This window comes from Saccopteryx leptura, chromosome 3 (assembly GCF_036850995.1).
Source record: "Saccopteryx leptura isolate mSacLep1 chromosome 3, mSacLep1_pri_phased_curated, whole genome shotgun sequence".
Classification (NCBI taxonomy): Eukaryota; Metazoa; Chordata; class Mammalia; order Chiroptera; family Emballonuridae; genus Saccopteryx; species Saccopteryx leptura.
The window spans coordinates 103428081-103447749 of record NC_089505.1 but is presented as its reverse complement, the minus strand read 5'-3'; the positions used below and the strand labels follow the sequence as shown (position 1 = coordinate 103447749).

The window sequence follows — 19669 nt, the reverse complement described above, 5'->3', positions numbered from 1 at the left end:
ATAGATTAGGTGTGCGGTATGTTTGTTGAGTGAATAAATTACATTACTTCTCAATTCAACCACTGTAGCTCTGTAGTCTCTTCTCTATCACAGGCTCTGAGCCTTAAACATTCCTTTACCATCACTGTCAGTACAGTTCTAGCACAGGGCTTATGGGTGCCCTTTAAGCACTTACTGTGTGGATGAATAAACAACCTAAGTCCTTCTTAGGGACTGCCACAAATTTGGTAGTACTAACCTAAGTACTGCATTTAATTTAACAATCTTCAGTGGGTTTCCATTGCAGTTCACATAAACACAAAAATATCTTACTGTGGTTTACAAGGCCCTGTGTCTGGACTATGGCCTTTTCTTATTTGTTCACTATTCTATAGCCACCCTGGCCTTTTTTCAGTTCCTCTCATGTGCCATGCTTTCATACCTGGGAACCTGGCACAAACTGTTCTCTGACTGAAATCCCCCCTGTCCTCCAACACTTAAACTGGATCGTTTCCATTTATCTCAGATTAAATGTCGCTTTCTCAGAAAACCCTTCCCTCGTCACCCAATCTAAATTAGAAAGCCCCTGGCAATCTCCCTGGGAATACCCTGCTCTTTTCCTTCACAGCACATTTGCTGGCCTCCACTAAGCTAGAAACTTCTTGAGGGCAGAAATTCCCTATTTACTTCTGTAAACCCAGTGCCTAGAAGTGTCTAGCACATAGCATTTTCTGGATAAATATTTGCTAAATTGAGCGAATGGCAAATATTTATAATCTTGGTGCCACGTGCTTGCTATAGACAGTATAAGGGCAGGAACCTAGCCTATCACCTGCTACCTCTAGGTGCCCCAGACTTTTTGAAGGGGCCCATGGAGATTGATAGGCACAATGCTCAGGAGTAGGGTCTGACCAGAGAGCCCATGTTCCCTTCCCTATGGCCTGCACCTTCCTACCCTTGGCCTAGGCAGCTGAAGAAGCAGGCACATGAGTAAGGCCAGGTACCTGGAGGGAGAAGCCAGCTCCTCCTCTGCTTCCTCTGGGGCCCTAACCCAGGCTTGTTCCCCATCACAGCCCATCCTCCCGCCTCATACATACACATCACCTTGTTTCACCCACCGTACAAACCTCCCTGGCTTGTGTCCTTTCCTCCTTTGCTGCTGTCACCCCTATCACCCACAGACAGATGGGAAATCTCCATCAAAGGCTAACACTTCCTTCCAGGCTCAGGATCCCAGCAGGATCCTGGAAGAAGCTCCTCTAACAGAGAGCTCAGGAAAGGATTGATAGGGCTCATAGCTACCCCTCCCCCAACACACACCGACCTAAAATAGGAATGACCATCTGGATCCACTTTTAGGGCACGCTGGGGGAGGGAAGGAGGGCAGAGCTGGAACTGTCAAGCTGGGAAAGCTTGGAGGGTAAGTTGTTGCTTGTCTGAAGGGTGAACTCGGGGCACATTCTCTCTTGGTGGGAGTCAGGACACCCTTCAGTTGGCCCCAGGTGCAAGTCCCCAGGGCTCACATACCACCTCCCTCAGGCCATCTCACTCCTCACCCCGGCATTCAAAGCTCCCCATGGTCTGGCCCCAAACTCCAACCTTCTTTTCCAGCCTCATCTCTGTCTCCCTTGGGACTTGCTAAGTTAACCTCACTGAGATGTCTGCCTGACAGAACAGAGCCCTGTACTGCATTTCTCATGTCTCTGCTCACAGTTCCTTTAGCAGAATGCCCTTCCCTGCTCTTTTACACCACTTTCAAGGTTTCTAGCAAATGCACCCTCTTTGCTCCCAGAGCACGGAGGCTATTTCTACCTATTGAATATTCATGTGTATTTGCATTAGCATTAGCTGTTTACATGTCTCCCCCAAGAGACTGTGAACTCCTTGAGGAGAGTACTGACTGACTGCATCTGTTGATTCCTGTATTCAGCACAGGAACCAACCAATAGGAAGCGCTTGGAGAATGTCACTGGAGCTATTTGTTGACCGTTGATGGCCTCCTTTAAGGCTTTGGGGAAGAATCACCTGAATCAATAACCCAGGGAAGTGGGCCAAGCCAGGGGCAATCACGGCTGCAGGAAGAACCTGCTGGGCGTCATGCAGTGAGTGTGGTGTATGGGAGAGTAGTGTCCTCTCTTCCGCAGCCTTTCTGCTTCTATTCCCTCATTACCTTCTCTAGTTCCTGGAGACTGGGATTCTCCCCATAAAACCCTAGACTGTCTTCCAAGATAGCTCTAAGCCTTTTCGTGGTGAGAAGGGGATCATTTTTTTTTTTTTTTTTTTAAATTTTTTTTTTAAATTTATTCATTTTAGAGAGGAGAGGGAGAGACAGAGAGAGAGAAGGGGGGAGGAGCAGGAAGCATCAACTCCCATATGTGCCTTGACCAGGCAAGCCCAGGGTTTCGAACCGGCAACCTCAGCATTTCCAGGTCGACGCTTTATCCACTGCGCCACCACAGGTCAGGCCGAGAAGGGGATCATTTAAGCACAAACTTCTGACCCTTTAGACATCAGAGTTTACGATTTTCTCTTCCATTTCATTTTATAGATGAACAGACTTACCCAAGATTATCGAAAGCATAGCTAGGACCAGAAATTAAGTCTCCCACCTCCAGGTGGGCAGTAAAGCACTATGGTTAAACAAGTGAACTCATGAGTCAGCCAGGAAGCCCAGTGTTTGAACCTCTCTCTTTCAGTGGTTGTCATACCTTAGGAAAGGAATTGAACCTGTCAGGGCAGCAATTTCTTTATCTCTAAAATGGGAAATTATAATTCACATCTTGTAGGGTTCTTGTAAGGTTTGATTGGCTATACCTGAACATTTTGTAACCCCCCCCCCCCAACACTCAGTGTTAGTTATTACAGCAGTTAAAACCACACATCATCTTTGTAGGACTCTTAACTATTTAAAACGCATTTTGATGGCATATATATAATCTCATTATGATTTGCAGCCTCCTTACAATGTAGTAAAGTAACTAGAGGAGGTAAATGGGTAACATCCATTTTACCAATAAAGAAAATGAGTTGAGAGAGGTTCAGGAACTTTCCGGAAGTCTAAGCATATATTAGACAGTTAGGGTTCTGAACCTCAAACCTGGGCTGTCTCTGCTGGTGACCTCTTTAGGGCCTTTGAGTGGATGAGGCCAGCCTGAGATTCTGTAATTCACCATAACACAGGTGTAAATGATGACCTCATTAGGACTAGAACTTAATTTTGTTTATTTATTTATTTTTAAAAGACTTTATTCATTTTAGAGAGGAGAGAGAGAAAGGGAGGGAGAGAGAAGGAGGGAGGAGCAGGAAGCATCAACTCCCATATGTGCCTTGACCAGGCAAGCCCAGGGTTTCAAACCAGTGACCTCAGTGTTCCAGGTCAATGCTTTATCCACTGTGCCACCACAGGTCAGGCCAGAACTTATAAAAAAAAGAAATGGCTTGGGAGCAGGAAGAACAAGCCCAAATAGAGTGCCTCATGTGTGCCATGTGTCCATCAGAATGCCTTCCTCCCCTGCCAGGCACAGAACCTGGCACACAGCAGAGCAGTCCATGGCAGATGTATGGGGGAGGACTCACAGTTCCCAGTGAAATACAACATGCAGGGATCTCACACAACCCCCATGTTTGCTATTGCACGTCTTCCAAATACTGTGGAGGCTCCAGAGGGGCAGGGGCTAGTTGGTTGGGTACATTTTCATTAAGTCAGTGTGAGGCACAGAGGAGGAGCTCAAAAAGTTTCATGACATTGAATAAGAAAGTTATTTTAAAGAATTGGACCAGCAATTAGAGATTAGGAATCCAGTCCTGGGTTTGCTTCTAATTCACTGGGGTCCTTAGACAGCCTGTCCCTTTTCCCTGCCCCTCTTTGGAACTCCTCCCTATTTGTACAATGTAGGGGCAGGGCTAGATCAGTGGTTCTCAGCTCTGGTGGTAATTAGAATGAATATCAGATGCTTAAAATAATGGATGGGTGATACTGATGTATAGTCAGAGCTAAGAACCTCTGAGCTAGATGATCTCTTAACTGTCTTTTAAGTTCTGCAACCACATTTCAGCATGCTCCTAAGCACAAAGACCTGCAGCAGACCTCTGGGGCTACACCACAAACACAGGAGCCCCAATCCTAATGTCTGTTTTGCTATACGCTCACTGTGTGGGCTTAGCTGAGCCCCAGGCTCTCTATCAGCAGGCTGCTGGGAACTTTGGATGAGTCACACATGTGGAAACACATTAAAAATGGAGCACCAGGGATCTTTTTACTGTCTATAGTTTTGCTTTTTCCAGAATGTCAGATAGTTGGAATCATACAGTGTGGCTTTCAGACTGGCTTCTTTCACCAAGCATTACGCACCTAAGATTTCTCCACGTCTTTGTGGCTTGTGAGCTCCTTTCTTTTTATCGCTGAGTACTATCCATTGTATGCCTGTACCACACTTTATACGTCCATGTTTTGAAGAAGTCATTGGTTGCTTCCAGATTTTGGCAATTAAAAATAAAGTTGCTGTAAACATTTGCATAGGTTTTTAAGCAGACCTAAGTTTTCAACTCATTTGAGTAATTACTAAGGAGAGCAAGTGCTGGATCCTATGGTAATGCTGTATTTCTTTGTAAGAAACTGCCAAACTGTCTTCCAAAGTGGCTGTAACATTTTGCTTCACACCAGCAATGAGTTCCCGTTGCTCCATATCATTGCTACCATTTGGTGTTGTCAGTTTTTTGGATTCTAGCCATGCTAAAGGTGTGTAGTGATTTCACTGATTTGTAATTCCCTAATGACATAATGCTGAGCATCTATCTTTTCATATGTTCATTAGTCACCTGTATATCCTCTTTGGTGAGGTGTCTGTTCAGATCTTTTGACCATTTTCTAAATTAGGTTTTCATATTATCTGATTTTTTTGTTAACACTACTGTTTTTTTTTAATTTTTTAAAAATTTATTCATTTCAAAGAGGAGAGAGAGAGAGAGAGAGAGAGAGAGAGAGGGGTGGGGAGGAACAGGAAGCACCAACTCCCATATGTGCCTTGACCAGACAAGTGCAGGGTTTTGAACCGGTGACCTCAGTGTTCCAGGTCAACGCTTTATCCACTGCGCCATCACAGGTCAGGCTATCTGATGTATTTTGCAAAAATTTTCCCAGTCCTTGTCTTTTTCATTCTCTTAAGTGATTTCCTAGAGCAGAAGTTTAAAAAAATTTTTTTAAAGATTTTAATCATTAATTTTTAGAGAGGGGGGAGAGAAAAAGAGGAGGGGGGAGGAGCAGGAAGCATCAACTCCCATATGTGCCTTGACTGGGCAAGTCCAGGGTTTCAAACCAGCAACCTTAGCATCCCAGGTTGATGCTTTATCCACTGTGCCACCACAGCTCAGGCAGAATAGAAGTTTTTAATGTTCAACTTAACAGTTTTTTTATTTCGTAGATTATGCTTTTCTTTTCTTTTTTTTTTGTATTTTTCCAAAGTGAGAAGCCGGGGGAGGCACACAGACTCCACATGCGCCTGACTGGGATCCACCCGGCATGCCCACTAGGGGGTGATGCTCGGCCCATCTGGGGCGTTGCTCTGCTGCAATCGGAGCCATCCTCAGTGCCCAGGACAACTTTGCTCCAATGGAGCCTTGGCTGTGGGAGGGGAAGAGAGAGATAGAGAGAAAGAAGGAGAAGGGTGGAGAAGCAGATGGGCACTTCTGTGTGTGCTGGCAGGGAATCAAACCCAGGATTTCCACACGCCGAGCCGATACCAATCAGCCAGGGCTCTTGGATTATGCTTTTGATGTTGCATCTAGAAAGTCCTTGCTAAACTCAAGGTCACTGAGATTTTCTCCTCTTTATCTTCTAGAAGTTTCATCCTTTTGTGTTTTACATTTAGGCTTATGATCTATTTTGAGTACATTTTTGTGAATGGTATAAAATCAGTGTTTAGCTCCATATTTTTGCATGTAGATGTCCAATTATTCCAGCACTACTTGTTGAAAAACTATTCTTTCTACATTAAATTGACTTTGCTCCTTTGTTAAAGATCCATTGACTGTATTTATGTGGATCTACTTCTGGGATCTCTATTCATTCCACTAATTTATTTGTCTATTCTTTGCAAGACCACACTATCTTGATTATTGTAGCTTTATGGTAAGTCTTGAGGTTGGGTAACATCAATCCTCCGACTTTGTTCTTCTTTGACTTTATTGTGTTGGCTATTCTGGGTCTTTTGACAATCTTTATAAACTTAAAAAATTGTCAATAATCCAAAAATAACTTGCTTGGATTTCAATTGGGATTTCATTGAAGCTATAGACCAAATTGGGAAGAAATGACATCTTAGTAATATTGTCTTTTTATCCATGAGCATGGAATATCTACTTGCTTAGATTATCCTTGATTTTTTTCATCAATTTGTAGTTTTTGTTATATAGATCTTGTATATACTTTGTCAGATTTATTCCTAAGTACTGCTTTTATATTTATTTTTTCTTTTTTTACTTCTTTTTTATTGAGGGAGTTGCTGATGAGGGCTGAATAGGTGGAACACAGTGTTCTGTATGACAGTGTTAATAGTGGACACATGACATCATGCATTTGTCAAAACCCACAGAACTGGCCCTGGCCGGTTGGCTCAGCGGTAGAGCGTCAGCCCGGCATTTGGAAGTCCCAGGTTCAATTCCCGGCCAGGGTACATGGGAGAAGCGTCCATCTGCTTCTCCACCCCTCCCCCTCTCCTTCCTCTCTATCTCTCTCTTCCCCTCCCCACAGCCAAGGCTCCATAGGAGCAAAGTTGGCCTGGGCGTTGAGGACGGTTCCATGGCCTCCGCCTCAGGCACTAGAATGGCTCCGACTGCAAGGAAGCAACACCCCAGATGGGCAGAGCATCACCCCCTGGTGGGCATGTGGGTGGATCCTGGTCGGGCGCATGCAGGAGTCTGTCTGACTGCTTTCTCGCTTCTAAGTTCAGAAAAATACAAAAAACCCCAACAACCCCCCCACAGAACTGTACAATACAAAGGGTGAACCCCATTTTTTTGAGAGAGAGGGAGAGGGAGGAAAAGTATCAACTCAAAGTTGCAACACTCTAGTTGTTCATTGATTGCTTTTCATATGTGCCTTGATGAGGGAGTGGCTCTAGCCAAACCAGTGACCCCTTGCTGAAGATCTTGGGCTAAGCCAGCGACCATGGGATCATGTTGATGGTCCAACACTGAAGCCTGTAACCCCATGCTCAAGCTGGTATATGCCTGTACTCAAGCCAGCATTCTCAGGGTTTTGGACCTGGGACCTCAGCATCCCAGGTCGATGCTCTATCCACTGCGCCACCATGGGTCAGGCAACCCTATTGTTAACTACAGATTTTAGTTAATAATAATGTATCAGTATTAATTCATTAAGCCTGACAGGCAATGGCGCAGTGGATAGAGCGTTGGCTAGGGATACTGAAGACCCAGGTTTGAAACCTGAAGGTTGCCAGCTTGAGTGTGGGATCATAGACATGGATGACTCCATGATCCTTGGCTAGAAGCCCAAGGTTGCTGGCTTGAGCAAGGAGTCATTGACTCAACTGGAGCCCCCTGGTCAAGGCACATCTGAGAAAGCAATCAATGAACAACTAAGGTGCCGCAACAAAGAACTGATGCTTCTCATCTCTCTTCCTTTCTGTCTGTCCCTATCTGTTCCTCTCTTTGACTCTCTGTCTCTGTCAAAAAATAAAATAAAATAAAGTCTATAAGTTTCTTCCCTGGCTGAACAGCTCAGTTGGTTAGAGCATCATTCTGAAGCTCAGAGGTTGCCGGTTCAATTTCTGGTCAGGGCATATAGAGGAACAGATAGATGTTCCTGTCTTTCTCCCTCTCTCCCTTCCTCTCTCTCTAAAATCAACAAAACATTAATAAAAATAAAGTCTATTAATTTAAAAAATAAAAAAATGAGTACCATCTCCAAATGGAAGGGAGCCCCCTAGAGAAGTCTTCCAGTGGCTCCTGCTTACAGGATTAAACCGGATTAAACCTACAGGCTCTTACCAAGCAAAGGGAGCCCTCCACAACTTGACTGCCCCTTCAGTCCATGGGTCACCCCTCCCTCAGCAATGCAGATGAACTGCATCAGTCAGGCTCCGTGAGGGATTCTGGGACTTTGCACTACACTCTCTCAGCCTGGAACATTGTCTTTCCCCTGCCTGGTCTGCAAATGTTTTCTCATATGTGCCTTGACCGTGGGGTTACAGCAGACCGAGTAACCCCTTGCTCAAGCCAGTGACCTTGGGTCCAAGCTGGTGAGCTTTGCTCAAACCAGATGAGCCCGCGCTCAAGCTGGCGACCTCGGGGTCTCGAACCTGGGTCCTCCGCATCCCAGTCCGACGCCCTGTCCACTGCACCACCGCCTGGTAAGGCAGGTCTGCAAATGTTTTGCAAGAGCTTCTGCACACTTCAGTTTGGGAACACGGAGGAATGCTCCCAGCCCACAGCACCTGCTCCATACACACACCACCTATTGTGCTTCTGCAGGCCCTCTTTCCTGTCGGCCTCCGGCACAGCCCAGTGTGCCCTGCTGGCCCCAGCCTGATTCTTTTCAAATGTGCAAACAGGATAACAACATTTCAGTAGTGAAACTATTGTTCCCACAGTACTGAACTACAGTTCCCAAGCTGCACATCAAGGCGCCTTAGGGAGCCACGTCAAATTCACAGGGGGCACAGTAGGGTATTTTAAATTTGAGATATTCAGCATCTGTTGGCTCTGGAGAGAACTGGCTCAGGTAGTTCCCAGTTTCATGATTAGGCTGCGCTACAGCCCTTTGGCATCTTTGAGAAGCTAGGTTTTTAGTGGCTGCTGTGATAAAAGGCAAATAAAAGTCAACATGCAACAGGAAGTGAGGGTGGTGGTTTCCAATCTGATTAGAAAGTCTGGCATGTTTTTCGGTGCCCACCAAGCACACAGATCCCATTAGTTACTGTAGTTGTTTAAGAAAGAAATAAAAAATTTTTTTTTTCATTTATATGTATTATTTTTTTAAATGATGACTGTCTTGGTAAGACATAAATTCTTAGTTTAACTGCTTACTAAATCAAACTGTGAGGTATTTTGGGTTAGAGGTTCCATGACAAAATTACCAAGGTGCTAATGCTGGAGGTGTTGTGGGCTGAGCAAGTTTGGGCACCTCTGGTCTAAGAAATCCTCCAGTCCAGGACACCTAAAAACCCCGCAGGCTAGGAAGTCAAATTAGTGTGTTAGAAGCAGCATTTTTTTCTCCTTAATAAAACAGAATGGTAAATAGAACACATTGCATGTAGCAAGGGTATTACTGTGTAAAACTTATGTTCATTATATACACACAAATAAGCATAGGTATCCTGGGTCACAATGTAAAATGTCTACTTCTTGTTTGGGTTCTAATTTAAAAGTTTGAAAACCACTAAGACCCCAAACTGCATTATTTTACAGATGAGAAAACCAACCAGAGAATGAGAGCTGATTATTGCAATTCACAGCTACCAGTGCTGGCTCTGGACTGAGCCCTGCTAGGCTGGTGGCCACAGATCACAGGGACCTGCCTGGGAGGGGTGTGGTTACTCAGTCACAGAGCTACAGAGGTGAGGGATCAAGTACTCTCACTTTGGCCCCAAGACCCATTTGCACCCCACAGATGCCACTAGCCACACCTAGAACAAAACGGTTTTAATCAATTGCGTCACCCTCACTCTTCTGGGAGCAGAGCAACAAAAAGGCTCGGCTCCTGCCCCCAGAGGACAGTAAGGCTTATGTGTCTCTCCACACTGCAGGGCCCAGCCGGGCGGGCGGACAGGCAGGGCGCAGAGGGGCAGGGCGGCGGCAGGTAGCAGGGAGAGAGGAAATGGTGGGCAGCTTGAACACAGGAAAGCAAAGGGGCCTCTGGGCCCATCCCCAATCCTCCCAGCTCTCCCTTCCCTGGCTGCAGAAAAGTCATGGAGAAGAGACAGGGGAGCAAGTCCCAGCAGCAGGAGAAGCAGCAGCAGCTGTTTCCTTCGCCAATAAATACACTTCATTACCAAGCTAGGAGAGAGGGGTGGGAACAGGGGAACGGGGAATGGAGACAGGGACGGGGAGGAAGGGAGAGAAACTGCCACCTGTGTTGCTGGGATTAAAGCAAGATGAGATGGTGCCAGACCCCCCACTACTATCCTCAGACCCCCCTCCTGCCCACTACTTTGTGTCTTCTTAAAACTGTGAAAAAGCTTTTAACATGGCCCTCCTGTCTCCAGGGCTGCTCTGAAGGCTGACTGAGAGGAGGCACCTGGCAGAGGCAGGGCGGAAGAAGGGAGGGAGAAAAAGAAGAAAGGAGGCTGCTTCTCCCCAGAGGCTGCAGCTGGAGGGCTGGAGCCAAGTAAGCACTGAGGGGGAGAAGGAGGGAGAGGGGGGGAGAATGAACCAACCACCAGGAGCAGCTCCTGAGCTGAGAGCCAAGGGGACAGAGAGGGAGGCATGGTGGGTGGCGGGGGCCGCTGCATCCAGTGTAAAGCTTCGGGCTGCTGAGGAGGGAGGGGGCTGAGTTGGGGACTTTCCCATCTGAGTGGCTCAGGAGACTCACCCTCCTCCTCCCACAGCAGCAGGGGACAGAGAAAAGCCATCACTTCTTTGGTCTTTGTGGCGGCTCTGCATGTGGCTGGGAGGGAGGGCAGAAAGGGCGAGAGGGCCCTTAGCAGGGAGCGCCACCTCAGCAGGAGTGGGCTGGCTGGGGCTCTGGCAGGAAGGTCACAGTGAGGCCAGGAGCACCCGAGAGGAGAGTTGCTGTAGTGCAGGGGGCTGGCACCAGCCGGCAGGGGACCATGTGTGCCCGCCCTTGCCAGGGTCCTTGGGGAAGGCTGAATCCCAGAGGCGCAATGGCCCGGCCTCACCCACCTTGCTCCCACTCCTTCCTTCCGTTTCCACCCCAACACAGTGGCTCTGGAGGGATGGTGGAACCCCATCCTTTGTCAGAACCTTCCCTGAAGACCACAGGGAACTAGCCTTGCCAGGCAGGGAGCAAGAGTGGCAACAGGTCAAGGCGAGCCCTTATGGACTGTGAGTCCCACTCCCCTCCCTGCTGCCAACTGAAGGGTGGGGCAGTCCTTGAAGCTGGTTTCAGCCTTGCCTGGACGCCTGAGGCAGGCCAGAGCCCTCCCGGGACCTGGAAGCGGGTGGTGGGGGGCACACGGAGGGGCTTCCCCTCCTGCTCTCTTGCTCAGGGCTGGGGTCAGTCAAGGGCAATCTGCCCAAAAGTCTGAAAGCCAGCAAGTTGTAGCAACCCCACCCCCAATGCCAAACTACAAACAAAATAGAGGAAATGAAAAAATGGGGTGGGGGGAAGACAAATCAAACAGAACCCCTGACCTCCTGCCCAGGGCGGAGGGTCCAGCCAGCAGCAGGGGCTGGGACCAGGACAGGAGGGTCTAGCTGGGCCGGCACTGCACCTGGCCCTCGGAGCTGTCCTCGTCATCAGAGGCCCCTGCGCCCCCGCTGCTCAGGCCTGTGATCCGGTAGCCCATGTTGAGCAGCATCACCTCCAGCGGGTCTGCATTCATGCGTCGCTGGTTGGCCTGGGAAGCGCCCTCCATGTCCTCCACAACTCTGCCAGTGAGGTCTTCACTCTGTGGGGGAGGCGACACTCTTCTGGTATACAGTGTGCGGTCACACACAGACTGGAGGGGAATGCGCACACCAGAAGGCTGTGGGTTTATATCGGTTTGTCCATATGTGCACATGGGTAGAGGGAGCACACACACTGGGGGACGCACAGGACACACACACACGCACGCCAGGATAGCTGTGAGGGACCTACATACCATGGGTTATATATGGGTGTCCCACATGGGAGGGGACAAAACACACTGGATATATTTGGGGGGATGCAAACGCTGCGATAGACATTGGGGGAAATACACACATCAGGGTGTACATAACGTAGTCTGCACCAGAAAATGATGGGGACATACCGATCACATCAGGGCACCCGCACGCGGGCACAGGCAAGGGAGGACACAGACCAGCCTATGCTGGGCCCGTACTAGATACATGGAGTGGGGGTGCAGACACAAGTCCCCCCACCTCACCCTTGCTGCTGTCACCCCCAACAGCCCTTCCTTTATCTTCTCCTCTCCTGTCAAGGGAGGACGCTGCACCCTCTCTCTGTAGAATTCGCAGCAAACTGACTTAGGAATTAGATACACCACTTGCCTTCTGTTTTGCCAGCTGGGAAGAGGGAGGAGATGGGGCAGAAGGCACTGGAAGCCTCTGGCCACCCGCCCTGGGAGTGGAAGGGACTCCCAGGACACTGTCCTAAGTGATACCTCATAGGCATCACTTCTCCAATCTTTAAAGCAAACTCAGGCCCACCAGACCCCAAAGCCTGAGCACTTCCATGTGACTGAGGGACAGCCCTCTGCTCGGCTTCTCGGGGACTCACCACAGCAGTGAGGGAGGGGCCTGTTCTCATGACTGTGCTGGAGCTGGTTTGGTTCCCTCCCTGCCCTGTCCCTGGTCGCTCTGTCCTGTATGTGAGACTCATCTTCACAGTGTGCTCAGAGGAGGAGCCAACTCTTGTCCCTGGAACTGCCCACTGCGTCAGGAACTGTCAGGATGAGGCCCCACTTCCACAGCCGTGGGCTCGTCCCCCTAGCAGCTCCTACCCCCTGGACTCCCTTCCCTTCCCGACCCTCACAGGCTCAGCCCCGGAGGCCTGCACGCAGGCTGTCCTGCCCTCCTCCTGTCTGGCTTCAGCCACCTTGTCCGCACCCTCACCTCTGGCCGGGGATTCCACAGCCGAACGACAGGGTCGATGCCGCTGGTGGCCAGGAAGCAGTAGCTGGGGTGCGGCTGCAAGCAGTTGACGATGGACTCGTCCCCTTGGAGCACGCGGACGAGGTTGGTGGTCTCCTTCTCCCAGATGAAGAAGGAGCCGTCGTCAGAGCCACTGACGATGTACTGCGCATTGCTGGTGGGGGGAGGGACAGAGGGCAGGGAGGTCAGGTGTGCACTGCCCTGCAGCCTCAAGTAGACTCAAGTAGAGGCTGTGTGGCTTAGGGCAAGGGGAGTAGGGAATTCTGTAGCTGCTCAGCCCCCCAAACTCCGAGGTCTTCACTTGACTCAGCACATGGCAGTCCGCTCACACTGTAGGGCTCAAGTGACTGTTTAACTATTCCCTTAAACTGAGGTCATGGACTGCCTGGGTCCCTCCCAGATACCATCCCTCGAAGTACATCCTAAGCTCCTTGGGTGCCAGGATCAGATTTCGTGTTGTGGGACACCCTTGTCTGAGCCTTCCTTCAGTGTCCTAGATCTTCCTTCTTGTCCTCCAGATCAAGACCCCAAATCCTACAGCACATCTGCCCTCACACACCATGGGCATTCAGGGGGATCTCGGTGGAGAGATTACTGATCCATGTTCATGTGTCTTGCCTAACAGAGAAAGTGCAACATCTACAAAGCGGGGTTGGGGTGACGGTGTCTAGGAGACAGACTCCGTCCCTCAGTACCCGGGGCACTGTTCTGAGCACATGATAGGTGTGCCAAGGTTGGCGGTCTCTGCGGGCCCTTGCCGCATACCCCAGCAGAGGGAGGCTCCAGCACCCAGATAAAGAAACCAAACTCTGCACATGGAGACAGGAGGAGGAGGTGGGAGATGGAACAGTCCAGGCACTGCACCGAATAATCTCATTAGTCCTCATTGTGGCTCCATGAGTGGGGGTCCTTGGTTTCATTTTATGGATGAAGAAACTGAGGCCCACAGAGGTAAAGCCATGTAACCAAGGGTACAGAGGCAGAGCACAGAGTTGAAACTTTTCTAGAAGAATTATGCCCCCCAGCCTCCTGCTGCCCAGCCAGGCTGTGCCCGGCTCCTCATCAGGGCCTCGGACCTGCCGAAGAAGTTGGCCTCCTTGATATCCGTGGTGGTGTTGCAGTGGCCACAGTAGCGGAACTGATAGTCGTAGCTTCGCTCCCGCAGCACCATCTCGTCTTCTGAGATGGAGTCCTTGCGGCTTGTGCTGCGGAGGCGGACAGGGCCTCCGCCACCACCAGCTCCCTTCTTCTCCTCTGGGGGCAGAGAGCAAGGGAAGGTGAGAGTCCCGTCCCTCTCTCCCCTCCCCCATCTCCCTCCACCCTTAGTCTTAGTCCTGTTTTCAGCCCAAGCACTAGCAATGTGGGCTACATGCCCTTAACCCTACCCTGGAAAACTGGGAACGACTGTGGGAGAGAAGCATCTTTGGATCCAGCCCTTGAGGATATTCAAGAGGAGATTTCTATGCCAGGAGGGCCTTCGCTCAGGTCCCTGAATAATGTCTGGAAGCCCCAAGGATGCAGAGGCCCATGGTCTGTTTTTGTGGAGGTGAGAGGGGGAGAGGGTAAAGCACTACCAAGAAAGCTTGAGGAGGCGATTTTTCTAAATAGATCTATAGTTCCAAAGGCAGTGAGGTCCAAGCCCTTCCTCTTTTGAAGACAAGTTATCATGGATCCCAACTGAGGTACTGATAGGTTAAGGGCTTTGGGTAAAATCACACCAGTTTTCTTAAAAGTGCCTTGTTCCTGGCTGCTTCAGGGCCTCTGCACATGCTGGTGCCTATGCCAGGAACTAGTCACTTCCCACAGCTTCCCACACTTTGTATCTACTCAACACTTCCTTCTCATCCTTGAGAGCTCAGCTTAAAAGTCTCTTCTACAAGAACCCCAGACTAGCCCTGACCGGGTGGCTCAGTGGATAAGTGTCCTCCCGGCAAACCATGGTTACAGGGTCAACCCCCAGTCAGGGCATGTACAAGAAGCAATCAACAATGCACAACTAGACAGAACAACGAGTTGATGCTCCCCCCCCATCAAAGGAAAAATTAAAACAAAACCCCAGACTGCCATAAAGCCTTCCCCCATAAACCGACACCACATCGGGTCCCCACGGCACCCAGCACTCTTTGTTTCTCCTTTGTTTGGTTCCCTCACTAGGCTGTAAACTCCACGAATACAGAAATCCCATCTGACATGTTCACAGCTATATTTCCAGGACTCAGCACAGTGCCTGGCACATGGTAGATGCTTCATAACTTCAAACAAACAAATTGCTGGCATGGTTAGTAAACTGCAAAGGAGAGAGGCAGGAGTCCACATCTGCCCCAGGGAGCTCACCTTTCGTGTGTATAGACCCCACTACAATCACCCAGCATGCTCACCAAAGCTGCTGGGGTGAGCCGGGCAGGGCTTCAGATGCTCTCTCTGCAGGGAAGGCAGCAGTTGCACAGGCTGTGCTTTACCCAAGGTCACACGGTCACCACACAGCAGAGATGGCAGCCCACGGCTGCACATCCTGCACCCAAGGCACTTCTGTTCCCTCTGCTGCTGTGTCTGCTGTAAGTGTGCCAACAGGAAAGCACAGCCCCCGGTGGCTGCCCCTCATTCAGATGCCCACAGGCCCGTCTGTGAGGGCATCAGAATGCCCTGCAAGCCACACTGCCTGAATGCGCTCGGCTAACTCTTATCCCGAGTCCCGGGCATGACACTAGGTGCTCTGAACAGGCTACTGCTAATCCTCAATAGAAACTGAACGGGAGGTGCCATCCCTCCTCCTTTTCAGATTAGGAAACTGAGTCTCAAAGGAACCAAGTGACTGTCTCAAGGTCACATGATTTCTGAATCAGCATCTGAACCCAAGCCTCTCCAGTCCCAGGTACACGTCCTCTCCAGAATGTCATGTAGCACCTCAAACAGAAAGAGTGACAGCAGCCCCGCCCCAGTGCCCTCTCACCACCATCGTTTTTGGAGAACAGGGCGGCTGTGATGTCACGGCCCAGTGCGTCACAAGCGCTGCTGTGGGCCTGCTCCGGGAACTTCCCCTTGAAGTCATCCAGGCACTCCAGGGCCTCAGCCACGTACTTGAGCTCAAAGAGGCAGCGGGCCAGGCGGAAGTGTGCCTTCAGATGGCATGGATTTAGGGAGATGGCTTTGAGGCAGTCCCTCAGGGCATCGTAGTGGTCACCATCCCTGGATAAGATAGGAGAGTGTGGCTTGAAGGTGGGGCCATATGGCAAGCAAAGAGTCGTCCCCGCTCAGCCCCGGCTTTCTGTGGCCGTCCCACCTCTGACAGATCTCAGAGCAAGGGTACTTGGGGATGAAGAATCTTGGCTCAGACCAGGTTGTTCCCCAGGAGATAGAGTATGTTAAGGGGGGCAAGCCAGGAACTCTGAAGTCTTGGGGGTGGGGTGGGATGGGGTGGGAAGTGGGTGTGTGGCAAAACCTAGTGTCAGGCTGCCCTCTGCTGGAAATAGTGTGAAACTGCACCCCCAATCACCCCAGCCACCCGCAGCTCTGCAGCAGAAGGCTTGGCATCCTGCCCGTCTCAGGCTCCCCAAGCCCTCCTTCTCTCTTCCTCCATCCACCTCCTCAAATCCCCCTGACTGGTCTTCAAAGCCATGTCTGAGGTAGGGGGCCCTCAAGGACACTTCTGTGGTCTGGTGAAGCCAGAAGTGCCAGGCTGGAGACTTAGGGTCTGAGCAGCAGGCAGCAAGCCCTCAGCCAGACCCCCCTCTGTCCTGGCTGACTGATCCACAGCAGCTGTGGCCTCTACCTCCCGGGGATGGAGGATGGGGCCTGACAGACTGGCAGAGTCAGCTCTCTGGAAGCTGATGGCGAGGGGAGGGCGATGGCGGCCTGCACACCGGGAGCTCCTGATCGTCCCCACTCACTTTTCCAACCTCCTAAAGCATGCCTGAGGGGAAGTGGGAATGTTTCCTTGTGGGGGAGTCAGTGGGGAGGGTCAAAGAAGGAGCCACCCCCCCTCCAGACCGTAAGATCCACACTCCCCCAGCACTCATAGACGGGATCCTACCTCTCACCTGGAGAGCCAGATGGGTCACGGGGGGCACTTCCCCTTTGGGAGCTGTTTTTCTGTTTTTCTTTGGGCCTAAGACCCAGTTAGGCCAAGCAGCGGTCCCAGGGCCCATGGCCCATGGCCCCTCCACCACGGCACAGCTCCCAGCCCTCCTGCACAGGCCCACACGGGCCCGACACAGCCAATGTCCTCCTGACCCTCCTCTCCTATGGCACTCAAAGGGGCAGCCAGCCCTGGAGTAGCTTAGCCAGTGTGGGCAGGCAGGGGACAGTGCTTCCATGGTGTGGCCAGTATCAGGCGAGGGGCTGTGATGAGGGAGCAGGCGCTGTTTGGAAACCCAATTAGCGCCTGCAAGGTGCCCCTCAGAGCTCCTGGGGAGGGCCAGACCAGAGACTAGCCAGAATCCAGAGGGTGACAGCTCCCACTGCATCCAGGAGCAGATGGCAGCCCTGGGGAGACTGGCCTGGGCCAGAATGTGACATTCTAGGGGTCAGTGGCAGGCATGTGGGAATGAGGAGAGAGCAGACTGGCCCCAGGGCTCACCCACCCAGACTCACTGCCAGATCAATCTCCCTGAAAGGACGGCCCTCAGCACACCCTCTCCTGCTCATGCTCTTCAGTAGCTGCCCATCATCCACTGAATCGAGGCCAAAACGCACCACCGCTCTGCATTCCAAGTCCTTCCCAAGCCGGCCCCAGGCTACCTCACAGACTCATCTCCTGCCAGTCCCTTCCCAAACCCTCTGCTCCAGCCAAATGGATTTGTTGTTCTGCAAACAAGCTTTTCAGTCAGCCCCCACCCCCATGCCTTTGTTCATACCATTTCATCTCCCTGGGAATGTCCTTCCCCCATAGTCCCTCCGCCTTTTCATCTCCTGTCTAAGCCTGCCCACACTTCTGGCCCATTCAGCACCACATCTTCCCGAGGCTTTCCTGATTGACCCCGAGCTAAAGTGGCCCAACCTTTCTTTGAATGGTCAGCACTTCACCTGACCATTCAAAAAGACCTACTGCTTCCTCTCTCTTCCACGATGGACCATGTCCATGTCTTTGTCTCCTGTTCAGAGGCTGGGAGCCCTGGGAGCAAAAGAACTGAGAGTGACAGAACTTGGTGTCTCTAGTACCTAGTGCGTAGTAGGAGTTCAGAGAACATGTCGAGGGCACCCAAGGGTTGGAAACTTATCTGCCTCTTTTAGCAAGAACACAGGAGTAAAATAGCTCTCAGCTAGAGCCTAGATGAGGACCCACCCAACTGCTGGGACAGAGAGGCAAAACACCTCAGGATGGCCCCCAAACTGTCATCTCCTGGGTCTGGCTGCCATATGAACCCTTGGCAAACTCCTGATGCCTGAGCTAAGGCCTGTGGGGGTAGCATCTTCCCAAACCCCCACACCATCCTGCTGACTTGGGAGGGTTTCTTAAGCTTCCCTCTCTGGCCTGCCTACTTGCAGCCAGACGATGGCACACCAGCTGGCCTGTCTGTCTGGGCAGAGCCGACGGATGCCAGACGGAGCAGAAATGGCTGTGGGCCCAGCTCTATCCATCTCTAGTCCTGGCCCTGGCTGGGGGATGGGGTCTGCCTGTCTGCTTGCCTGCTGGTGCTATAGGCAGAAGGGCTGGGGGCCACGAGGCTCCCCAAAGATCAAGGGTTCTTCAGGATATGGACCCATTCCTTTGCCACTCGCCACTACAACCCGGCATGACTCAACAGCCAGCTTCAGATATCTGGGATCTTGTTTGTGCTTCCAAAGAGTCTAAGAGCACAGGAAAGCACTCTCCAAGGTCAAGAAGCTACAGAGTCATTTCAAACAAATAAACTAAATTCACCAACACCTCATTTCCATCTAGCAAGATTCCGCTGCTCCTTCAATGTCCAAATGAAGGCCCAAATCTCCAACAGTCGGGATTAACCAGTCTCTCAATTCCTATCTCCCCAGTGGCCACAGCACTTAATAACAAAGCCCCATGTCGAAGCTACTTGTGCACACATTCCACTTAGCTGTGAGCTTCCCTGGTGCTGGAGACTTCCTGACTCATGGGTCAGGTACCTGCCCACCACCAGCCTAGAGGCCCTAAGAAGCCCAAAAAGGCTGCAGGATGTTACCACCACCTTCCCTGGATGCCTCAGCAACATGGCTCCATCAAGCCCATTGCCTCCACCCACTGCCCCGGCCCAGACCCACTCACCACTTGCGCTTCATGTAGGCAGCGGCTCGGTTCCCGTAGAGCATGGCATTGTGAGGGGCCCTCTGCACGGCCTTGCTATAAAGCTGAATGGCCTGGGTCCACTGTTGGCAGGCAAAAGCCTCATTGGCTTGTTGTTTCACACGCTCCAGGTATGGGGGCAGCTCTACCTGGGGGCTACAGGGGAAAGACAGCCAAGTCAGGCCAGCCTAAGAAGGTCAGAGCAGCCCCTTGGGAAGTCTGTACCCTTGTCTGAGGGTCACCCAGGTTTTCTTGGCCCCTGAGATCTGCACTGTCATCTAGAAGAGGGAACCAGTCCTATCCTTGGCCTGAGTTACCATGACAGGTAATGGATACAATTAAAAAACAAAAGAGGGAAAAATGAAGCTGTCCCAGACAGGTTTAAGGCAATTCTTAACCAAACTCCTGGGCGTGACAGTAGCTGACATGACTTGCCTCCCCACTGAGCTGAACCTCGTGACTACCCAAGTCCCTCCCATGGATGTCTCTAGAGAGAATTCTGTTTCCCTCAGGGTTAGAGGACTTGAATACCCCTGTATCCAAAGCCCAGGACAGGGCCCGGCAGAGCACAGAGGGCAAAAGATGCTATGGGCTAGAGAAAAGTGTAATGGGAGAGGCCCGTCTGTGTGGCACCTGCTTAGGAGGGAGCTCCGTGATGAGGCACTTAGCCTCTGG

The 19669-nt window shown here is 51.0% G+C and overlaps 2 protein-coding genes across 4 annotated transcripts in view; one reads left to right on the top strand and one right to left on the bottom strand.

Moving 5' to 3' along the window:
* The window catches only part of KDF1 (keratinocyte differentiation factor 1), a 339326-nt gene that overhangs the window by 43447 nt on the left and 276210 nt on the right, over window positions 1–19669 (top strand). Inside the window, exon 1 of one of the 2 annotated variants that reach the window (XM_066375584.1) lies at window positions 5059–5081. The exons of the other annotated variant lie outside the window; for it this stretch is intronic. The gene's annotated coding sequence lies outside the window, so the exon portion shown is untranslated. Of the gene's footprint in view, window positions 1–5058; window positions 5082–19669 lie in introns of those variants that run through there. 2 annotated transcript variants of the gene reach the window in all.
* Window positions 9625–19669, bottom strand: part of WDTC1 (WD and tetratricopeptide repeats 1) — a 61487-nt gene continuing 51442 nt past the window's right edge. For both annotated transcript variants that reach the window (XM_066375556.1, XM_066375557.1), the window contains exons 12-16: window positions 18977–19150; window positions 15707–15942; window positions 13833–14010; window positions 12718–12910; window positions 9625–11567 (exon numbers count right to left, since the gene is read on the bottom strand). In XM_066375556.1, coding sequence (XP_066231653.1) covers window positions 11370–11567; window positions 12718–12910; window positions 13833–14010; window positions 15707–15942; window positions 18977–19150 — 979 coding nt within the window. In that variant the 3' untranslated portion in view covers window positions 9625–11369. The remainder of the gene's footprint in view (window positions 11568–12717; window positions 12911–13832; window positions 14011–15706; window positions 15943–18976; window positions 19151–19669) is intronic.